At 37.4% G+C, this 19,101-nt stretch overlaps 1 protein-coding gene and 1 long non-coding RNA gene across 27 annotated transcripts in view; one reads left to right on the top strand and one right to left on the bottom strand.

Annotated features, from left to right (window-relative positions):
* Positions 1-19,101, top strand: part of CNTN4 (contactin 4) — a 917,305-nt gene that overhangs the window by 779,972 nt on the left and 118,232 nt on the right. For all 14 annotated transcript variants that reach the window (XM_072785322.1, XM_072785326.1, XM_072785332.1 and 11 more), the window contains one exon: positions 6,849-6,999. In XM_072785322.1, coding sequence (XP_072641423.1) covers positions 6,849-6,999 — 151 coding nt within the window. The remainder of the gene's footprint in view (positions 1-6,848; positions 7,000-19,101) is intronic.
* Positions 1-19,101, bottom strand: part of LOC140609942 (uncharacterized) — a 171,847-nt gene that overhangs the window by 79,822 nt on the left and 72,924 nt on the right. Inside the window, exon 8 of one of the 13 annotated variants that reach the window (XR_012011698.1) lies at positions 6,826-6,960. The exons of 10 other annotated variants lie outside the window; for them this stretch is intronic. This is a non-coding gene — a long non-coding RNA (uncharacterized lncRNA). Of the gene's footprint in view, positions 1-6,825; positions 6,961-14,578; positions 14,596-19,101 lie in introns of those variants that run through there. 2 more of the 13 variants (XR_012011705.1, XR_012011699.1) reach the window with 2 other exon arrangements.

Raw genomic sequence — 19,101 nt, 5'->3', positions numbered from 1 at the left:
TACACTTAATAAGGTCCTCAAAATGATTCCTGTGATCCGTTCAATTTAGGTGCCACAGGTCTGGAATCTGCTTTGTAAATCCCTTTGATGCCCAATCTTAAGCTATCACAGCAGAGTAGCTTTCTAACTTACAAAAGCCAGTGGGAGTTGGAGGGCAGAATAATGACTAGGCTGTTCCCTTGTTATCACCACTGTACATACAGTGAATCCGTGTTTCCATTGTTGAACTCCGTATTGACAGAAGCTCTATCAATCATGTGAGACAATTTCTACCAGAAATAAAGCATTTGCACGAGCAACATTCTAGCTTTTTTTTTCTTCAACATAAGCAGACTGTGGCTCTTTTAGGTTCCTGAAGAAATTAATTTTATACTTAATATAAGGCAGGTTGCTTTTAATGAACCCTTTTGAATGTGGTTGAAAGTGAACATAGCACAAAGGCAAAATATATGTTCTCTTTCCACATTAAAACCCCTTCAGTACAGAGTTATTGAAGGATGATGATAAGAAATTAGTCGCTACTGGATAACATAAACATAGCTTATCCATGCCGTATGTTTCTCTTGAGCCTGGGTATCTAGGGCAGAGCATGTGTAACTGAAGCCCTTCAAACTACCCTGATAAGTTGACTCACAGAGCCTTAAGGAACAAAATGAAACAATCAAAGGAAATGCAAGTATGTGGCAAGTCCTATCTTTTCAGCACTGCCCTGGTGGCTTGAGAGTGCCTGGGGAGGAAAGAGGAGACTGTGGTACTGCTTCAGAAAAAGGCTCAAAGTGGGGGAAAGCTGAACTCCCAGGGCCTACTTGTCCTGTTATTTCCCATTAGACTGTGTTTAGAGGAAGTGGGGAAAAGAATAGCTCCTACTGACGGTAGGTGAGTCTGTGTATCCTTCTCAACTCAATCTTCATTGGCTTCTTGTTGGTAACTTGAAATTGGCCATGATGGAAGTATTCAACCACAGAAATTGCGAGCACTAAAAGCTAAGTTTTTCCATATTTTGTTTTGAGAGCTATTTCTTAAACAATCTACCATCACACCAGGTAGTTTCAGAGTAGTTTAGGAGTATAAACAGCCCAGGTTTTTTTTCTTGGGTAATTCTACTTAATTATGTCATTATACTAAGGCCCAACTTCAGAAAGGATGGAGTGTACTGTAGACAGGCCATGAAACCCAAGAAGCCACCTACAACCCCACATGGAGGGAAGAAATTGATATGGTATCCAGGCAAAGCATCATGAGAATATCTTGTTTTGTTTTGTTTTTTAAGGTTTTCTTTTTTTTAAGATTGATTGATTGATTGATTCATGAGAGACACACAGAGACAGGCAGAGACATAGGCAGAGGGAGAAGCAGGCTCCCTGTGGGGAGCCTGATACGAGACTCACCCCAGCACCCTGGGATCATGACCTAAGCCAAAGGCAGATGTTCAACCACTGAGCCACCCAGATGCCCCAAGAATATCCTGTTTTGAACTGAATTCCTGAGTTCTCTCCTACAACATACAGTATTCAATAAATACTGATTAAACATCCACTTTGTGCCAAACACTGTACTAGGTAAGGGATATATAGATCCATAATACGTAGCCTCTGCCTTTAAGGAACTGATGATCTAATGATTGCTAATGAAAAATGCTACAATGTCTTAACCACTAGAATTCTAGGATTCTCACCAGCACATTCTAATGGCTCTCTTTTGTTAATTCAACAGACATTTCTATCTCATAACAAAGTTACAACCAAATAGGACATTACAGTACTGTACACTACTTTTCTAACCAAGGATGTGAATTCTATATGAGTGTTTAGGACATTGTGCCAAATGTAATATCACTACTTGTAATGATAAAGGAGGTCAAAGTGATTAGATATTTAAAAAATGCATACTGTCTTAAAAAGGGTAGCTCAGAGGCAGTTAATAGAGGTTTAGTAGCTGAAACTCTTAAAACATGTAAGAATGATTTTTAGTCAACATTTTAATTACTATATAAAATATAGTGTTAAAAGTATTTTGCTTGGAGTAAGAAAAAGATTTTCCACTCTAGTCTCCACAATTAATTTTCGGCTGTTCAAAACTTATATAAAACATATAAGGCAAAGCCTGATCCTACTTGTTGGCAGAGAAAGTGTTAAGAGATCTTGAAATGGTTCCTGTGCTCAAAAGTATTTGTTAGTTACCATAGTGCCTGAAATGGCAACATTAAAGAAGTATTTTTTATCTATATCAGAATGGATGAGATACCACTACTCAGCAATAAAAAAACCTCTTGATACACAAATTTGGATTGATCTCAAGAGCATTAGGTTGAGTAAAAAAAAAAAAAAAAAATATCAAAAGGTCACATACTATACAATTCTGTATATAAAATGTTCTCCCAAAATGACAAAACTATAGAGATAGAGAATAGATTAGTGGTTTCTAGACATTAGGGAGAATTCGGCAGGAGGGAGCTGGATGTGACTATCAAAGGATTGCCCAAGAAAAATCTTTGTGATGATGGAATACTTCTTATATTGACTTCAGTGGTCATTATTCAAGTATGCATATGTGATAAAATAACATGGAACTAACAACACACATTGTACCAATGATGACTTTCCTTATTTTGATATTGTGTAATACTCACATACAGTATAATCACCGGGCAAAACTAAGTGAAATATACAAGACCTCTATCACTGTAACTGTTATTATTTCAAAATTTAAAAATTGTTCAAACCAAGATGAGTTTATTTGGCTCTAAAAAGCTCTCTTATATTTCAGCATAGAGTCCCCTAATAATGATAGTGCTGGTCACATGGCACTGGTGGAGATAGCAGAGAGGAGAAGTAGGTATGAAGCAAATATTGGCCTAAGGACTTTATACACCATACATGTATTATTTCATCTATTCTTCAAAACAACCTTGTGACTATAAATATTATTATTTTTCTTTTAAAATAACCTTCCCAAAGGAGCAGGAGACCATAAATGCAAGACCTACCATGGTCAGAAAGACCCCTGGTAAAGCAGGGCCTTCAATGAATTAGACCAAAAAAAGCAGGGCACAGGTACTAGAAACTTAGAAGGGACACATCATGCTGATATTAGAGTAGGAGAATCTTACTTAAGAGTTTTGTTGAGTCTCCTTGTGAATATCATCCCTGATGAGAGAGAGCTGATTATGAATCCACCATTCTGAAATACTGGACCTAGAAAGAAGATTCCCATTGTAACCGGCCTTCTAGTTATCTGCCTAGCAAGCTAGAAAAATCTTGGGGTTTTAAAATCTGATACCAGCACTATCTTGTCAGCGGTAAAAACATTGAATGAATGCATTAACTCTAGGTTCATCTTTATGGAATAATGAGGTAATAAAGATAATAGATAAAGGCTAAAATAATCTAGAATTCTAAACTTCTAAAAGGGCCAAAGTGAATAGTCTCCATCAACTGGCAGTGTTGCCAGTGATATTTCTACAGACCAACTGTGATACAATTGGCACGCACAATTATCCTTTCCTCTTCATTAATAAAAATCACACTCATGTAAAAAAAAAAAAATCACACTCGTACATTTCCCAAATGTGACTGCACATCTAGTTAAGGAGTTACCATGCTTACTGTCTTTCTTGAAAAATGATACTTAGTCACAAAACTTTTGTTTTTAGGGGTTCTGTTAGCCACTTTAAATACCATTGACATGTAACCAAGAGTCATTTAATTCAGTAAAATCAAACAGTTGAGAATTACGGGGAGAGCTTCTTTAGCTGGATGCTTCTCATATATCATGTAATGTTAATGGATTAACAATCATTGATAAATAATAAAAAGTTGCATTTTCCAAATGGAAGAGGTCCTATAACATGACTCATTACAACGCTGAGAGAGCAGTGCCCTCTAGTAGTTGATTTAAGAAATATTATCCTCTAAGTGCATTAGATTTAGCAAATGGGAATCCCTGGGTATCTGAACTACTCTGAGACTTGATTGGGCAATTTGACAATTGGTTTTACCTTTTCTGAGCTACTAAGAACCTGGAATTTCACCTTCAACGTATACTAAACTTTTAAGTGCCAGCAAAGGTTGGGTTCTAATAGTGCTCTTCTGGGGACCTTACCAGTAACTTTTAAAACTTAATTTCTCTGTGAATGTCAAATTTAACAGGCTCCTTTCACTTAAATACAGGGTACAGACAGGAAAAAACATCATTCCATACACTTCAGGGCATCTTGGGTGCAAGAGATAGTCACAAAACGGCAGAATGTTAAGAAAACCATTAATGGGTCAAGTATTCACAAACTGATGAAGGTTTGACAATTTTGTCCTAGAAGGAACCACAGCTTACTATGGAAGCTGATAGATTAGCAGGGTTAAATAACAATAGCAGTAAATTAAACAAATTAAGTAAACAAACAGAAAAGATTTGAATATATAATTCCATTTGTATTAGTGAAAGATACTCAAAGCCAGTCTTATTTCTAGGATATCCAAAAAGATAATATGCACATAAACAGTACAGTAAAAATGCTTCTGAAACTGGAAGGTGTGTTTTCTGTCTTCTGTGTGGCTGATATCATGCTATTTTAAATCTCATAAAAGCAATATATAGTTTTTCGACAAATACACCTATGTGTTGTGCACAGTTTGATTTATGTAAACTCATTTCAAATGCAATTGCAGAATTCCTCCTGAACAGATGAAAAATGTCTGCCTGAAGTGATAAAAATGTGTGTGTAGAAAGATATAGTTTTAAGAAGGGATTTTTATATGATACAGATTTTTAACTCTAGTTCACAAAATACTCTTTTAAAAGACTTATAGAAATTTGATTTTTTTTACATTAATGTGTCAATTCAGATGTTTACCTAAGATGAGAACGGGTCTATTGTGCTACAAAAACCTTCCTGTGTTGCATATTACCGTGTATAGCATTGGTAAATGGGGGCACGATGCCAATATAACATAAATGCTGGCTTTGTTCACATATTTCACACATGGCAGCAAACACAGAGCCCACTAACTCAGGTCAACACAGTATCCAAGGCTAAACTATGTTACCCACGATTCCCCTCACCCACATTCTTCTTCTTGGCTTAGTTTGACCATGTACTCTAACATGGCAGGGCTTATAGCATGGTTCTCCTGAGTCTTTCCACAGATTTTACTTGTTTCAAAGTCTTTCCAGTTGTAGTCTTTCTTGTTTGAGTTTTGCAATTTCAACTCTTCTGTCTTTCATCAAGCTGTCTTCATACACACACATATAATACACACACATGTTCTGTACTTTTTGTAGTATTTATTAGGAATTTCATATGTCTTTTTAATCATGCTAATATATTTATTCAAGTGGTGCTTTCACTGAAGCTTATTTTTTTCTTTTTTTTAAATAAATTTATTTTTTATTGGTGTTCAATTTGCCAACATATAGAATATCACCCAGTGCTCATCCCGTCAAGTGCCCACCTCAGTGCCCGTCACCCAGTCACCCCACCCCCCACCCACCTCCCCTTCCACCACCCCTAGTTCGTTTCCCAGAGTTAGGAGTCTTTCATGTTCTGTCTCCCTTTCTTATATTTCCCACTCATTTTTTCTCCTTTCCCCTTCATTCCCTTTAACTATTTTTATATTCTCCAAATGAATGAGACCATATAATGTTTGTTCTTCTCTGATTGACTTACTTCACTCAGCATAATACCCTCCAGTTCCATCCATGTCGAAGCAAATGGTGGGTATTTGTCGTTTCTAATGGCTGAGTAATATTCCATTGTATACATATACCATCAAAAGATGAATGGATAAAGAAGATGTGGTTTATGTATACACTGAAGCTTATTTTTATTTATTTTTTTATATCACTAGTACCTGGTTTGAGTACAATTATGAAATTGACTCCCATTCTCCCCACCTACATACATACACGCTCACTTTCTGTCCTTCAAGTAATTTGTGTATTTAAATTTCATGTTCAACATGATCTAAAATCTTAAATTCTATTAGGCCAAACTTCAAGGAGTCAGGGATTTTAAATATGGTAAAATTAAGATTCTAAGAGATGAATCCCTATTCAAAACAGATCCTAGATCACATTAATTCAACTTGGAAGAAAATGGAGATTTTTTTCAGAAAGGTGTTTTCTAAATTCCTTTGGAGAGAATACAGATATGTATCAATTGTTTTAGGAAAGAAATCATTCTTTAATATTATTTTCATGTAACCATCTGAGTTATAAAATGAATTTTAGAACATTCATAGTGAGCCTGGAATTGAGTTTTCTAAGAGCAAGCCCCAGTTTCTCCTGCATGAGCCAAGCATTGCATTAGGCAATAGTAGTAGAAAGTTGGACAAAAGAAGAATCTCATAGAAGGTGAGAATACAGACATTTCAGCATGTTCTCTCATGGAGACATGCACAGAGTGCTAAGGGAGAGGCAGAGACAGAAACTTATCAAAGAAGGAATGCTTTAACCTACATCATCAGAAAAATGTCTTGTGGATTGTCTTGTTTATCTTTTCCTTATGCTTCCCTGAAATTTTAAAATTTTTATTCATTTGAACATGGAATAATTTTTAAGAGTCCCTCAATAGAGTGATGGAATGCTCTATATCTTGATCTTCACAGTGCAGTATGTCCAATTCATCGAGCTGTACACTTGAAACGGGTGTATTTTACCATATATAAATTATACCTCAATTTTTAATAAACCCATCAAAACGTACAGTGCTACTCCCTTTAAAAAAAATTAATTCTTCCCTTTGATGCCCAAGGGAACAATAAATGCATTGTAGAAAGAAAAAGGCTAAAGCATGATCTAATGTTTTTTTTTTCGTCCATAATAATTATTTTATTTTCTGTATTCTTTTCCAGCTGTGGGTCCAGATTTTTCAAGAACCCTCTTAAAAAGAGTAACTCTTGTCAAAGTGGGAGGTGAAGTTGTCATTGAGTGTAAGCCAAAAGCTTCTCCTAAACCTGTCTACACCTGGAAGAAAGGAAGGGACATATTAAGAGAAAATGAAAGGTACTATCTTGAGTTTTTTTAATATTTTATTTATAATAATTTATTTGTCTGTTATTAATAGTTCTAGAGGAAGAAATTTACTGTCTGCTGTTAGTGGACTAAATGTTAATCAAAGACCTGAAGTTTTGGGGAGAGGGTGGTAAATTAGCTGGTCTTTATAATCCTTCTTGTTATTAAGATTCTACAAAGCCCTCCCTACAGAGAGAGATTGCATGATTCCTATTGAGGATTGTCAGAGCTGCTCAAAGGTGAGCAGCTAGAAAAACATTTCTCAATTTTAGCTTAAAATTTATTTGTTGATTTACCCACTTTTCTCCATACTACTTCTTTTTCCTTAAACAAATAAACCCAGCATGTTTTTACTATGACAACTTCTGAAATATTTGGCAATAGCTATTATGTTTCATTAGTCTCTTCCTTTTTGAGGCTAAATATTGCTAATTCCAAAACTCACTCTGCATATAAATAGTTTTGATTGTTTTAGTGACATCTTTTTGAAACAAGTTTCTTTTTCTTTATAAACTCATATGTATTTCCTTTTATAATGAATAACATTTAGAATATATATATGGGTTGTTTTAGGTCAAATTGTACCAAATAGCAGGTATCTCTAAGACCTTTTCTTGGCTGCCACCCCTATAAATATCCCCCATCCCTTTCTGTAATCTACTCAATCTGTTGGAAAATGGTAATTATGCATGAGTCTATGTCACAGCATTTACTTGCTGTATACATAATGATTTTAATTGATGCTAAAGGTCAAGTACTCAAGGATGCAATGTGGAAGCCTGTAAAAATGTATCTGTATCTACCCTTTACACCTGTACACCTTTGGATTTGCATATGCAAATTAGATCTTTGCACTGATGATGTTGTCCTTATTAATGATTTTTGCAAACAAACTTGATACGGTTTATAGATGGTGTATTCACACACATATTCATAATATATATCCCTTCCTGATTTCTGTTGTATTGAGAAAGCAGTATATTTCACTGAATACTGGCATGGTGTTCAAATTTGAAACCATACTTGGAACTTGAGAGCACAGTTTCTTATTTTGTACCCTTAAGGTTTATTTCTTATTTTACTTGTGTTTCCCAGAATGTGGTATGTAAGATTACTTCTAATAGTTATGCATTTACTTTGTTTATTAAAGCACAATTGAAATATAACTAGTATGTAACACTTGTAATGCTTAGACTAAGGGTACGTTGTTAAATTTAATTTAACAATGATATAAAGAAAAAGTACTTTAAAATAATATAGGTTATAGACATGTTAAAATCCATGAATGAATGAAGTTAGAGTAACATTACTGTAACAAACAACCTGCAGTGACTTAAAACCACAAACGTCAATTTGTAATTCACAATGCATTCCTATCAGGGGTCTGCAGGTGGCTTTGCTGCCCTCAACAGCCAAGTCTGGTAGAGTAGCACTCTCCTGAACATCAGTATTGCAGAAGGGAGAGAGAGTGGCCAAACATGCCACTTAAAGCTTTTGCCCAGAATGAAGCACTTCACTTTCACTCATGTTTTATTGGTCAAAACAAGTCATGTGGCTCTTCAAAAATTCGTTCCAGCAAAGAAATACAATCTTATTGTCTAGGAGCAAAAAGATAACCTAATGTTTTGAACAGTATTAATGACTTCTTTCTACTGCCATAGCTTAACCATTGTTACCTACTGATTAAATTACCTTTCAGAAAAGAGTATATCAATATCAATAACTCTGTTTGATGAGACTCCTAACTCTGGGAAACAAACAAGGGGTAGTGGAAGGGGAGGTGGGCAGGGGGTTGGGGTGACTGGGTGACAGGCACTGAGAGGGGCACTTGATGGGATGAGCACTGGGTGTTATACTATATGTTGGCAAATCAAACTCCAATAAAAAATATACAAAAAAAAGGACTCTATTTGATAAGTAAATTTAGTTTATTGTTTCTACTTCTTGAATTACCACAAAGCTTGACTCTCTCCAGTTTTCATTCTTTCTCCTACTGATTTGATTAATAGGGTTCATGTATTTCTTCAGCATTTATACGGCACTAAAGATGTATTTAAACTGAGGAAACTCCCCATCATTATCCAAATCTTGCTGTTTATCATCTCCACCTCCAGAGTCCCCAGGATGACCCAAACTCTCAGTATTAGCACTTCCTTCTCCACATGGGTGCTGTGTTCTCACAGCTCTGCTCCTTTCTTCTACCTCACTCAGGTTGTATTAAGCAGACAAACTGATTTGGATAATGTAAATGAGTCCTGAAGCTGGCCAGGTGTAATATAAAAGGGAATTATGGGATGCCCCATCCAAGGGAGACATCTGCCACTCAATTCTAGAATTATTGCTGCCATATGGAGATGCGGCTCAGGTGCCTCCCTATCTTTTTCATTCTTCAAGAGAAGCTAGAAATCTGGGCTTTTGTTTGAACTCTCTTAATTTTTAAATGTCAGGAACTCATGTTTTTTTATTTTAATGTTGGTACAATATGGGTCATATATCCATCAACCAAGTTTACTCTGTGAGTCACTGGATTTTAACTTCTGAGAAAGATATAAACTCAGTTGCACATCTCATAATTTCTGAAAAGGGTGAAAAATAGGAAAGATCTTAATATTTTCTCACTGGCAGAGAAGAAATTTTGCCATTTTTCTCCTTTTTTATGGTAAAGAAGAAAGAAAATTAAGTGGACAAGTGAGCAAAACAATGCATGAGTGAAAAATTTTTAGAACTCCTGTTTTAGGAAAAGATTGACATTTTTAGACCAACACAAAAGGCAAAGTTCTCTGTACCCAATGCTGAATTATAGTTTCTAATGCACTGACTTACTAGTCGTGATTCTCTTTTGAGATGTGGAATCCTAAGAATCAAAGGGCAAACCTTTAACCTTTCAGTAAAAAGTTATTAATATCATAAGTATAAAATACTGGTATAAACAGTGTTTTGGTGAAACAAAACATGATCAAGCACCTGATTTTAGTAATGTTCTTCCTAGAGTCTGTGTTTTGACGGACTTTGCCGAACACACTTAGTACATGATAATCAATTTCTTTTTTTAGCTAAGCAACTGCCTACAAATGAATTTACAATAAAAGTATGAAGTAACTGTTTTAAGTTTTTATCTTACGTAGTCATATGGTGGTATTGTAGTTATCCAGTGGATATAGATTCAGAAAGACTGATTTAATGTTAACATGTAAGCTATTTAGAAAATATTTGTATGTACTTAAATTGGTTTTTCGTGCCTTTAGAAATTTAAAGCATATTCACAGTGGCCTTCTCTATATGAAGCATCTAAAAGAAAGATTTAATTTTTAGCTTTTATAGCTTTGGAATTGTGAACATAAAAAAATCTCTTTTTCTCTTGTACACATTTCCAGCTATCAGAGTATAGGCCATATCAGATATTTATAACAGGTATGACCTGTCAAAAAGCCCGAGTACTTGAATCTTCAGGAAATGCCTATAGACACCATCAAAGCAGCAAAATTATTTGGATTAATTGAGCAATTATGCCTACTACCTGAATAATGTTGATAATTTTGTTTACTTTTACTTTCTGGATAGAAGGCACTTGAAACAGATTAGATTAAAGTTGATCTCTTAGAAACAAAACATCAAAATACAAAAGTAGCAGAATCATTAATAAAAACCTAGGATCCTAGAATTATAAGGAGCCTAAATCCATATTTCAACCAGGATGGGCTCTTTTGGTATAAGTGACGGAAACCCATCTCAAGACTGGCTTCAGTACTTTGGCTCACACATCTGAGAAGGGTGGGGATTGACTAGTTTAAGGTGTGGCAGGGTTCAGGAGCTCATATTGTTGCATCAGGACTCTGTCTTGCTCCCTTTGTCTCTCACCAGCCCTGCCTTCTGTGTTGACTCCATCTTCTGATGAGCTCTCCTCTCCTGGCAGTAGGACGGCTGTCAGCAGCCCCATGCTGCCTTCTTTTCTGGCTTCTCATAACAATTCCAGAATAGTATTTCACATAATTGAATAAACCTGCCTTCTTAGTGTTCTTCCCTAAACCCAGTACATTCAAGGAGGATGTGATGCACTGTGTAGGAGAACATGAGTCATGCCCATATCCTAAGTAGGCACATGGGAAAGCTCTATTTCAAGTCACATGGGCTGAGAAGGGTTTCCCCAAAGAAATTTAAGGTCCTACCAGAACAAGAGTAAATAAATGCTGGGTAGACAATAATGCCAACTTCCTACTGTAGTCACAGAGCCCACCTTCCATTCCAAGACAAGGGTTCCCCGTAATGGATGGACCCTTATCCTTACCTGGCTGCATCTAATGATGGAGACCTAACTAATTGTTAGAAGATTTCTTTCTTTCTTTTTTTTTTTTTAATTTTATTTATTTATGATAGTCACACAGAGAGAGAGAGAGGCAGAGACATAGGCAGAGGGAGAAGCAGGCTCCATGCACCGGGAGCCCGACGTGGGATTCGATCCCAGGTCTCCAGGACCGCGCCCTGGGCCAAAGGCAGGCGCCAAACCGCTGCGCCACCTAGGGATCCCTAGAAGATTTCTTTCTTCATAATGTATATCCTTGTAACTTTCACTCATTGTGTTTCATTTCACTTTCTGAAGTTATGCTGACAAATCTGATTTTTCTCTACCCCAACCCTTCCCTTTGTATATACTGGCAGGCTATGGTCATGTCCTCTTTCAGTTCTTTTCCAAGCCTAAATGTCCCTGTTATGGTTCATAAGACATTATTTTTGCATCCTCTCACTATCCTGATCATTTCTTTCAGTGTCTTTCTAAACATATGCCGCCTAGAATTAAAAGCAGTATTAGTAATGGGAACAAATAGCTTTATTTTATCTCTGTAACAAAGTATGATGATTACTGTTATATGATGTCTCTAAAGAGGAAAAATTATCTTCAGTGAGCTTAGATTAGTAAGGCAGGCAAGTGTATAATACATCATAGAAAGACCACTCACTCCCAAAGGTTATTTTTAAAAATTATCTTAGTGCTTAAAGGGGTAAGTGTAGTTGACTGGAAAATCCACTTAGAGGAAATATTTTACTTCTCACTGAAGCTGAAGAAATGAGTGAAATGTTACTCTAGTTAACATTGTGTAAATAAAGACTTCTTAGTCTTACTCATGCTTGAGACTTTCCTTCCTCTCTTTTAGATGTTAGGCTAACAGATTATGTCAAGCTAATGGGTAATAACCAATATAGATATGCTACTGAATGTTGCTAAAAAGAATCTCAAGCTTAAAACCTGCGTGTCACAGGCCTGGTTTCAGAAGAGCAGCATGACTATTCTGTTTAACTAGCCAACTCCAGTTTTCTTCAATGAGTGAAGAATACATTGGGTACTTGCCATATGCTAGGCTCTCTGTTTGGTGCTGGGCAGAGAAAGAAAGAGGAGACATAAAACCAGCCCTCAAGATGCTCATAGACTAGTTCAGAGACCCAGTAGCAAAATAACAATATGTTTTTCAGTAATCCTCAGGCATATGTTATAAAGGTGATATACTGAGAAGGAACACTGAAAAATGTAGGCCAACAATGGATTATGGAGGCCTTGAATTTTATGTCTGCAGAGTTTAGACTTGAGCTAGAAGACCCTGGAGAGAATTAAAGGATGTTATGCAAGGAGTGCACATACAAGTACTGTAAAGGGATTGCTTTGCCTGCAGCATGGAAAAGAATCAGAAAGGAGCAAGATTGGAGAGGCAGAGAGACCAATTGCAGGCAGTAGTCTAGGATGGAAATGAAAAGGATGATGATTTGAGACTTTTGAGAGCCACAGAGACCGACGGGCTTTTAAAGGGCAAAATTTTAAAAGGCTTAATGATGGAGCAAGTAGAAAGATTTTATAAAGAAGGAGGGGGGTAAAAATGACTCCTAGGATTCTAACTTGAGCAGCTGGTGCCCAGTAGTGCCAATTGCCACAATAGTGACTACAGAAAGAACAAGTTTGAAAGGAAAAAAACAGATTAATATTAGCATGCTGAATTTGAGGTGCCTGCAGGTGGAGATGTCAGATTCAAATAGGAATTCTCATTCAAGTATTACCTACTCAGTAAAGATTTTCCCCACTAACCTGTTTAAAATTGTAAAATTCCCATCCTCTTTATCTGCTTTATTTTCTCCAGAGTTCTTATCACCATCTAACATACTACATATTCATGAATTCCCCACCCTCCACCCAATCAAAATGTAAATTCCACAAGAACAAAAATTTATGCCGATTTGTGTGTGTGTGTTCATGAGCATGTGTATTTTTGTTGCATTTGACTTAAACAATACAATATCTTACAATCCTGGAGATAAAAAATCTGAAGTGAGTCTCATTAAGTAAAATCATATGTTCCTTCTGGAGATAAAAATCTGTTTCCAGGGACACCTGGGTGGCTGGTGGTTGAGCATCTGCTTTCAGCTCAAGTGGTGATCCCAGGGTCCTGGGATCAAGTCTCACATCAGGCTCCCTGCAGGGAGCCTGCCTCTCCCTCTGCCTATGTCTCTGCCTCTCTCTGTGTGTCTTTCATGAATAAATAAATAAAATTTAAAAAAAGAAAAAAAATAATCTGTTTCCAGCTTTCTGGAGGCCACCTAGTTTCTTGGCTCCCTTCCATCCTCAAAGCCAACAAAGATGAATCAAGTTGAGCTTCCCCACATCACATAACTCTGACCTCCTCTTGTGCCTCCCTCTTCTTCCTGTGGTTACTTTGGGCCCTTTGAGCATATTTTGTTCCATTCTATAATAGTAGCATCTAGGACAATGCTAGTATAGAGTAAGTGCTCAGTAAATGTGTCTAATAGGAAGTTGAAGTATAGGTCTGAGTTCAGGAGAACAATGAGACCTAGATATCATCAGTAGGTAAAAAGCCATGGAGTGGGTGAATTCATAGAGAGAGTTTTGTCAAATCAAAGCATCTGTGAATCAGAGGAAGAAACCCTGAGGTTTCTTCAGGCCACATATACAGAATGGTGGAAGCAGAGCCTGATGTAAGGATTAAGAAAGTAGACCCAAAGGCATAGAAAAACAAATAGGGGAATGTAACAGAAACCAAGGAAGCAGCAGGGCTCAAGAGGGAACATGCATTTGGTGCTTTCAAAAGATCCAACCAAATAATAGATCAAAGATGACCACTGGGTTTTGGCGTCTCGACACCACCTGGGGCAGAACACTTTCAGGCCACTGTGGACCACTTTTGAAGACACAGTAAAATTGTATAAACATCTATATTCTTAAGCAGTTCTTCACAGACTATAATAAATGTTTCGGTTTACCTGATCCCCACAGTCTAATCAGGTCAAGTCTGGCATTCCATGAGAATATTCAACCCATATAGGAATCAAATTCATATTCATGTCTCCTACCTTAGAGACACTGAAGTCTGCTCTGAGGTGAAATTAGATCATGGCCCTAATATGCCTCTTCTCCCAAAGGCCTTTAGAAGAGTTGAAATTCATGTAATACATGGAGGCAAATCCCAGCACAGGGCTACAAAACTCCATGCTGTATATAAAGTGTGAAAGCCTGGTTTGAAGACTCTGGCAGTCTGGGATGCAGAGCAAATGTGATGGCAGGTATTTGCCCAGAAGGCCGATCGAATCCTAACGTGGAAAGGAGAGTTTATTGCTTCAGGCGTTCTGTTTCTCTTCTGGAAGCACAGCGTCTATATATGCGCTTTTAATGAGAAACCTGTACTCAGGATATCTCTTACAGTTGCTGCAGAGTATTATAGCTCTGTTATTAGGAATTCTGCCCTGGGGAACAATTATGTTATTGCAATAATTAGAGGCAGTTCATCTCCATAATAATGGAAATCCTGCCTTGGAGGCAAAACAACATCAAAGCAACATGAGCATCATTGCTCTAGATAGAATCTGTTGCCTTGCTTATTATTAGTAGTACTATATCATTTTAATTTTGCATGTGCATTTATAGAAATAGAGCTTATTCTATTCTCCAGATTCAGACCTAGAACTTACCTCCATTGCCTCAGTTTATCTCTCCTAGAGCTGTGGGCAAAATTGTTAGGGCTTTAAGTCACCTGAAGTGCAGTTTCAGAGTACCTCAGAGTACTTTAGTACTTCAGAGTACTAAATTCAGAAGAATTTAGAGAGATCTGTTTTTAAATGTAATGATATACAGACCCAGCACTGCAGAAGACTCCATGAATTTATCCTCAGCCACAAACCTTTTCTACCTCAGTAGAGTATGTCATGTTGTATTATGGTCAGGGGTTAAACTGATGGCCAAATTCAGGCAGGGACTATTACTACCTGTTCAATTCATGTGGGCATGGTATTGGTTATGCCTCAAGACATGCTTGGAAGAGAACTTAATTTTTCTGTGGAAGTATCTGAAATAAGGCGCTGTAAAGGCAACACTTGATTAAAAAAATTTTTTCCAGGTGTCTCTCACATTAATCCTCTTTTTGTTAGTCAATCCTCTGTCTGTGTACTCATTTCTATTCTTATTATCTCTTGTCTGAACTTTGCAACTATTAAACTAGCCCCTTAACTGGTTTATTTGGAATCAGCCCTCACTTATATCTTCCCCAGGATGCGACTTCCCATATCACATCTCTGATAAATTCTATCCAATAAACTTTCATCACACAATTCCTCTGTACAAGACATATTTGAGATTATGAACATAACCTAATTTAAATTCAGGTTCTACAGGTGTCATAAAAAGAGGTATGCAATTTCTACAGTGGTTTAAAGGATAAAGACTTTTCATCTTATTACAGGTTTAAATTGTATTTTTAACAATATATAAAAAATCATTTTATAGTCTTCAACACATGTACATATACAGGTATTTATATGTGTGTGTGTGTGTGTGTATATATATATATATATATATATATATATATATATATATATGAAAAAGCCTGGAAGGAATTTTACCAAAATGTCAATAATCATTTCCCTGGGAGTTGGGACTATGGACTTTTCTTCCTTCCTTCTTTTCTTCTTCCCTCCTTCCATCCTTTCCTTTTTCTTTTAAAGTTATAAATTTTAGGGGATCCCTGGGTGGCGCAGCAGTTTGGTGCCTGCCTTTGGCCCAGGGAGCGATCCTGGAGACCCAGGATCGAATCCCACGTCAGGGCTCCTGGTGCATGGAGCCTGCTTCTCCCTCTGCCTATGTCTTTGCCTCTGTGTGTGTGTGTGTGTGTGTGTGTGTGTGTGTGTGTGTGTGTGACTATCATAAATAAGTAAAAAATTTTTTTAAAAAAAGTTATAAATTTTAGGGCAGCCTGGGTGGCTCAGCGGTTTAGTGCTGCCTTCAGCCTAGGGCCGGATCCTGGAGACCCGGGATCGAGTCCCACATCGGGCTCCCTGCGTGGAGCCTGCTTCTCCCTCTGCCTGTGTCTCTGCCTCTCTCTCTCCCTCTCTGTGTGTCTGTCATGAATAAATAAATAAAATCTTTTTTAAAAATAATAAAGTTATAAATTTTATATTTATGAATATGATTACTTCATTAATGTTCATTTCCCATAACAGGCTGAGGGAGTCATGAGGAAAAGTGCCTTGTGTGTGTGAGCATACTGGTACCCCAGCTTCTGGTAATGTGCCTAAAGTACTCCAAATACTCAATATTTGTGTATAAAATGAATGAACCAACCATCCAAAAATCATCCTTTGCTTGGAGGAGATTGGTGAAGAAGGTGGTGGTGGGATACTTAAGTGTAAGGAGCAGCAAGAATGAAACATATTCAAAAGGAAAATAGATATGAATGCATTAGCAGAGGGAGATAAGGCTGCAAATTTTCTTGGAATCAGGCTTCAAAAGGTATTGTGTGGCAGTCTGAGGAGTTTGCACTTCACTGAGGAGCACCAGAGTTAGGGAATGATTTTGGCATGGGTCTCCACACTTCCTATTAAATTGTTTCCTGTCCTTGATCAGTTGAGTTCAGAGTGTGTACTCAGATAGGATGTGTTGTGATTTACTGTGCACCCATCTGAGAAATCACTTGACCTTCATAGGGCAGTGTTTCTCCGTCCATAAAGTGGAGCTCCAGAGGTAGTTTCCAAATCAGGTCTGCAGACCAGGGCTAAGCTTACTGCTGCAAAACCAACAGAGGTACATTTAAAAATGAGAATCCCACTCTTAAAAAAAAAAAAAAAAAAAAAAAAGAATCCCACTCTTCTTCTCCAAAGATTCTTTCTAAGGAATTCTGAGATGAGACCCGGGAACATGAATTTGTTTTTACATTTCCCAGGTGATGCTAATGCACAGACAGGTGTGACACTGCAGCAGTGGCTTCCCATTGACCTCAGGACAAACAGCCCATCACATGACCAACAAGACCCCTACACTGGTCAGGCCTCTGCCCCACTCTTCTACCTGCTTTCTCACTTACTTGCCTTCAACCTTACTTCTTTTTTTTTTTTTTTAAGATTTTATTTATTTATTCATGAGAGACACAGAGAGAGAGGCAGAGACACACAGGCAGAAGGAGAAGCAGGCTCTCTGCAAGGAGCCCGATGTGGAACTTGATCCCGCATCCCGAATCATGCCCTGAGCCAAAAGCAGACGTTCAACTGCTGAGCCACCCAGGCGTCCCTCAACCTTACTTCTTAAGCCATGTGGACCTCCTGTCACCTCTTCAAATGGCCTTACTCCTCCTACAACAAAGCCTTCAAACATGCTGTTCTCTCTGCCAGAAATGCTTTCATCCAGGACTTGATAAACTATAGCCCACAGGCCAAAATCCAGTCTGCCACCTGTGTTTGCACAGCCTGCAAGCTGAGAATGGTTTTCCATTTTTAAATGCTAGAAAAGAAATCAAAAGAAAAATAGCATTTTGTGACACATGAAAATCAGATGAAATCCAAATTTCAGTGTCCACAAATAAAGTTCTATTGGACATCACCCTACTCATTCATTTACAAATTATCTAGGCTGCTTTTGCACTACAAGGGCAGGATTGAATACTTAAGATAGAGACTGCCTAGCCTGCGAAGTGTAAAACATTTACTTTCTGGCACTTTACAGAAAAGTTTACCAACCCCCAAGCCAACTCATGGCACCGTGCTAACGATGTAGGGTATTAAGACCCCTTCCTAGGGGCACCTGAGTGGTATACTTGGTTAAGGACCTGACTCTTAGTTTTGGCTCAGGTTGTGATTATGGGTTGTGAGATCAAGCCCTGTGAGGGGCTCTGCACTCAGCACAAAGTCTACTTCAGTTCCTCTCTCCCTCTCTTTCTCCTTCTGCTCCTCTCCTCTACCTCTGAAATAAAATTTAAAAATAAATAAATAAAATATCTTCCTAGTGATAAGACCTAGGACCTTCCCTTTGCTTGGTTATTTTTACTATTTTTATTTTGGTTTGCAGTGCCTTTTACTAACTGTTTGTGACTTAACCTTTTTTTTTTTTTTAATTTAAATTTTAGTTCATGAACATACAGTGCGATATTGGTTTCTGGAATAGAATTCAAATGATTCATCACTTAGAACACCCAGTGCTCATCACAGTAACCTCTTTAATCCCCATCACCCATCTAGCCCATCCTCCACTCACCTCCCTCCATCACCATTCAGTTTTTTTCTCTGTCATTAAGAGACTCTTGTGATTGTTTCCTCCTCTCCTGTTTTTCTTTTCCTCCTTCCCATATGTTTCCTTTCTTAAATTTCACATATGAATGAGATCATATTTAACCTTTTGATTGAATTATAACTTCCACTGGGCCATTGTAATGCAAAGTAATGTGGAAGGAGATTTGGTTGGAGTCCTGAATGCTCTCCTTTCTTTCTCTAGAGCAGTGGGTCCCAACTTATACTGGGAGAACTACTTTTCATGCCCCCAAAGCCTTAAACTCTCTGGAAAAATCAGAGTAGGGGGAGGCTTAACGGTGAAAACATAGAGGATGAAGGATGTTGGGGACAGAGGGGAAAGTACATACCTGAACCTCTTGCCCAAATTTCTGGAAAAGCAGTAAAACAATGAAGTGATAGGAAATCTTCATTCCTACTTCAGAGTCTGTACTTTACATAGACTCTTTTACATAAGAGTTTTCCTTTTAATTTCATGATCATAAAAATTATAAAAGTCTAGTTCAGTTGAAGGAGGAGAGAAGATAGCAATCATGACTTGCTTCCTAG

The sequence above is a fragment of the Canis lupus genome, chromosome 19 (genome assembly GCF_048164855.1).
Source record: "Canis lupus baileyi chromosome 19, mCanLup2.hap1, whole genome shotgun sequence".
Lineage (NCBI taxonomy): Eukaryota > Metazoa > Chordata > Mammalia > Carnivora > Canidae > Canis > Canis lupus.
Note: the sequence above shows the minus strand (reverse complement) of the source record. Positions and strands in the feature narration are given on the sequence as shown.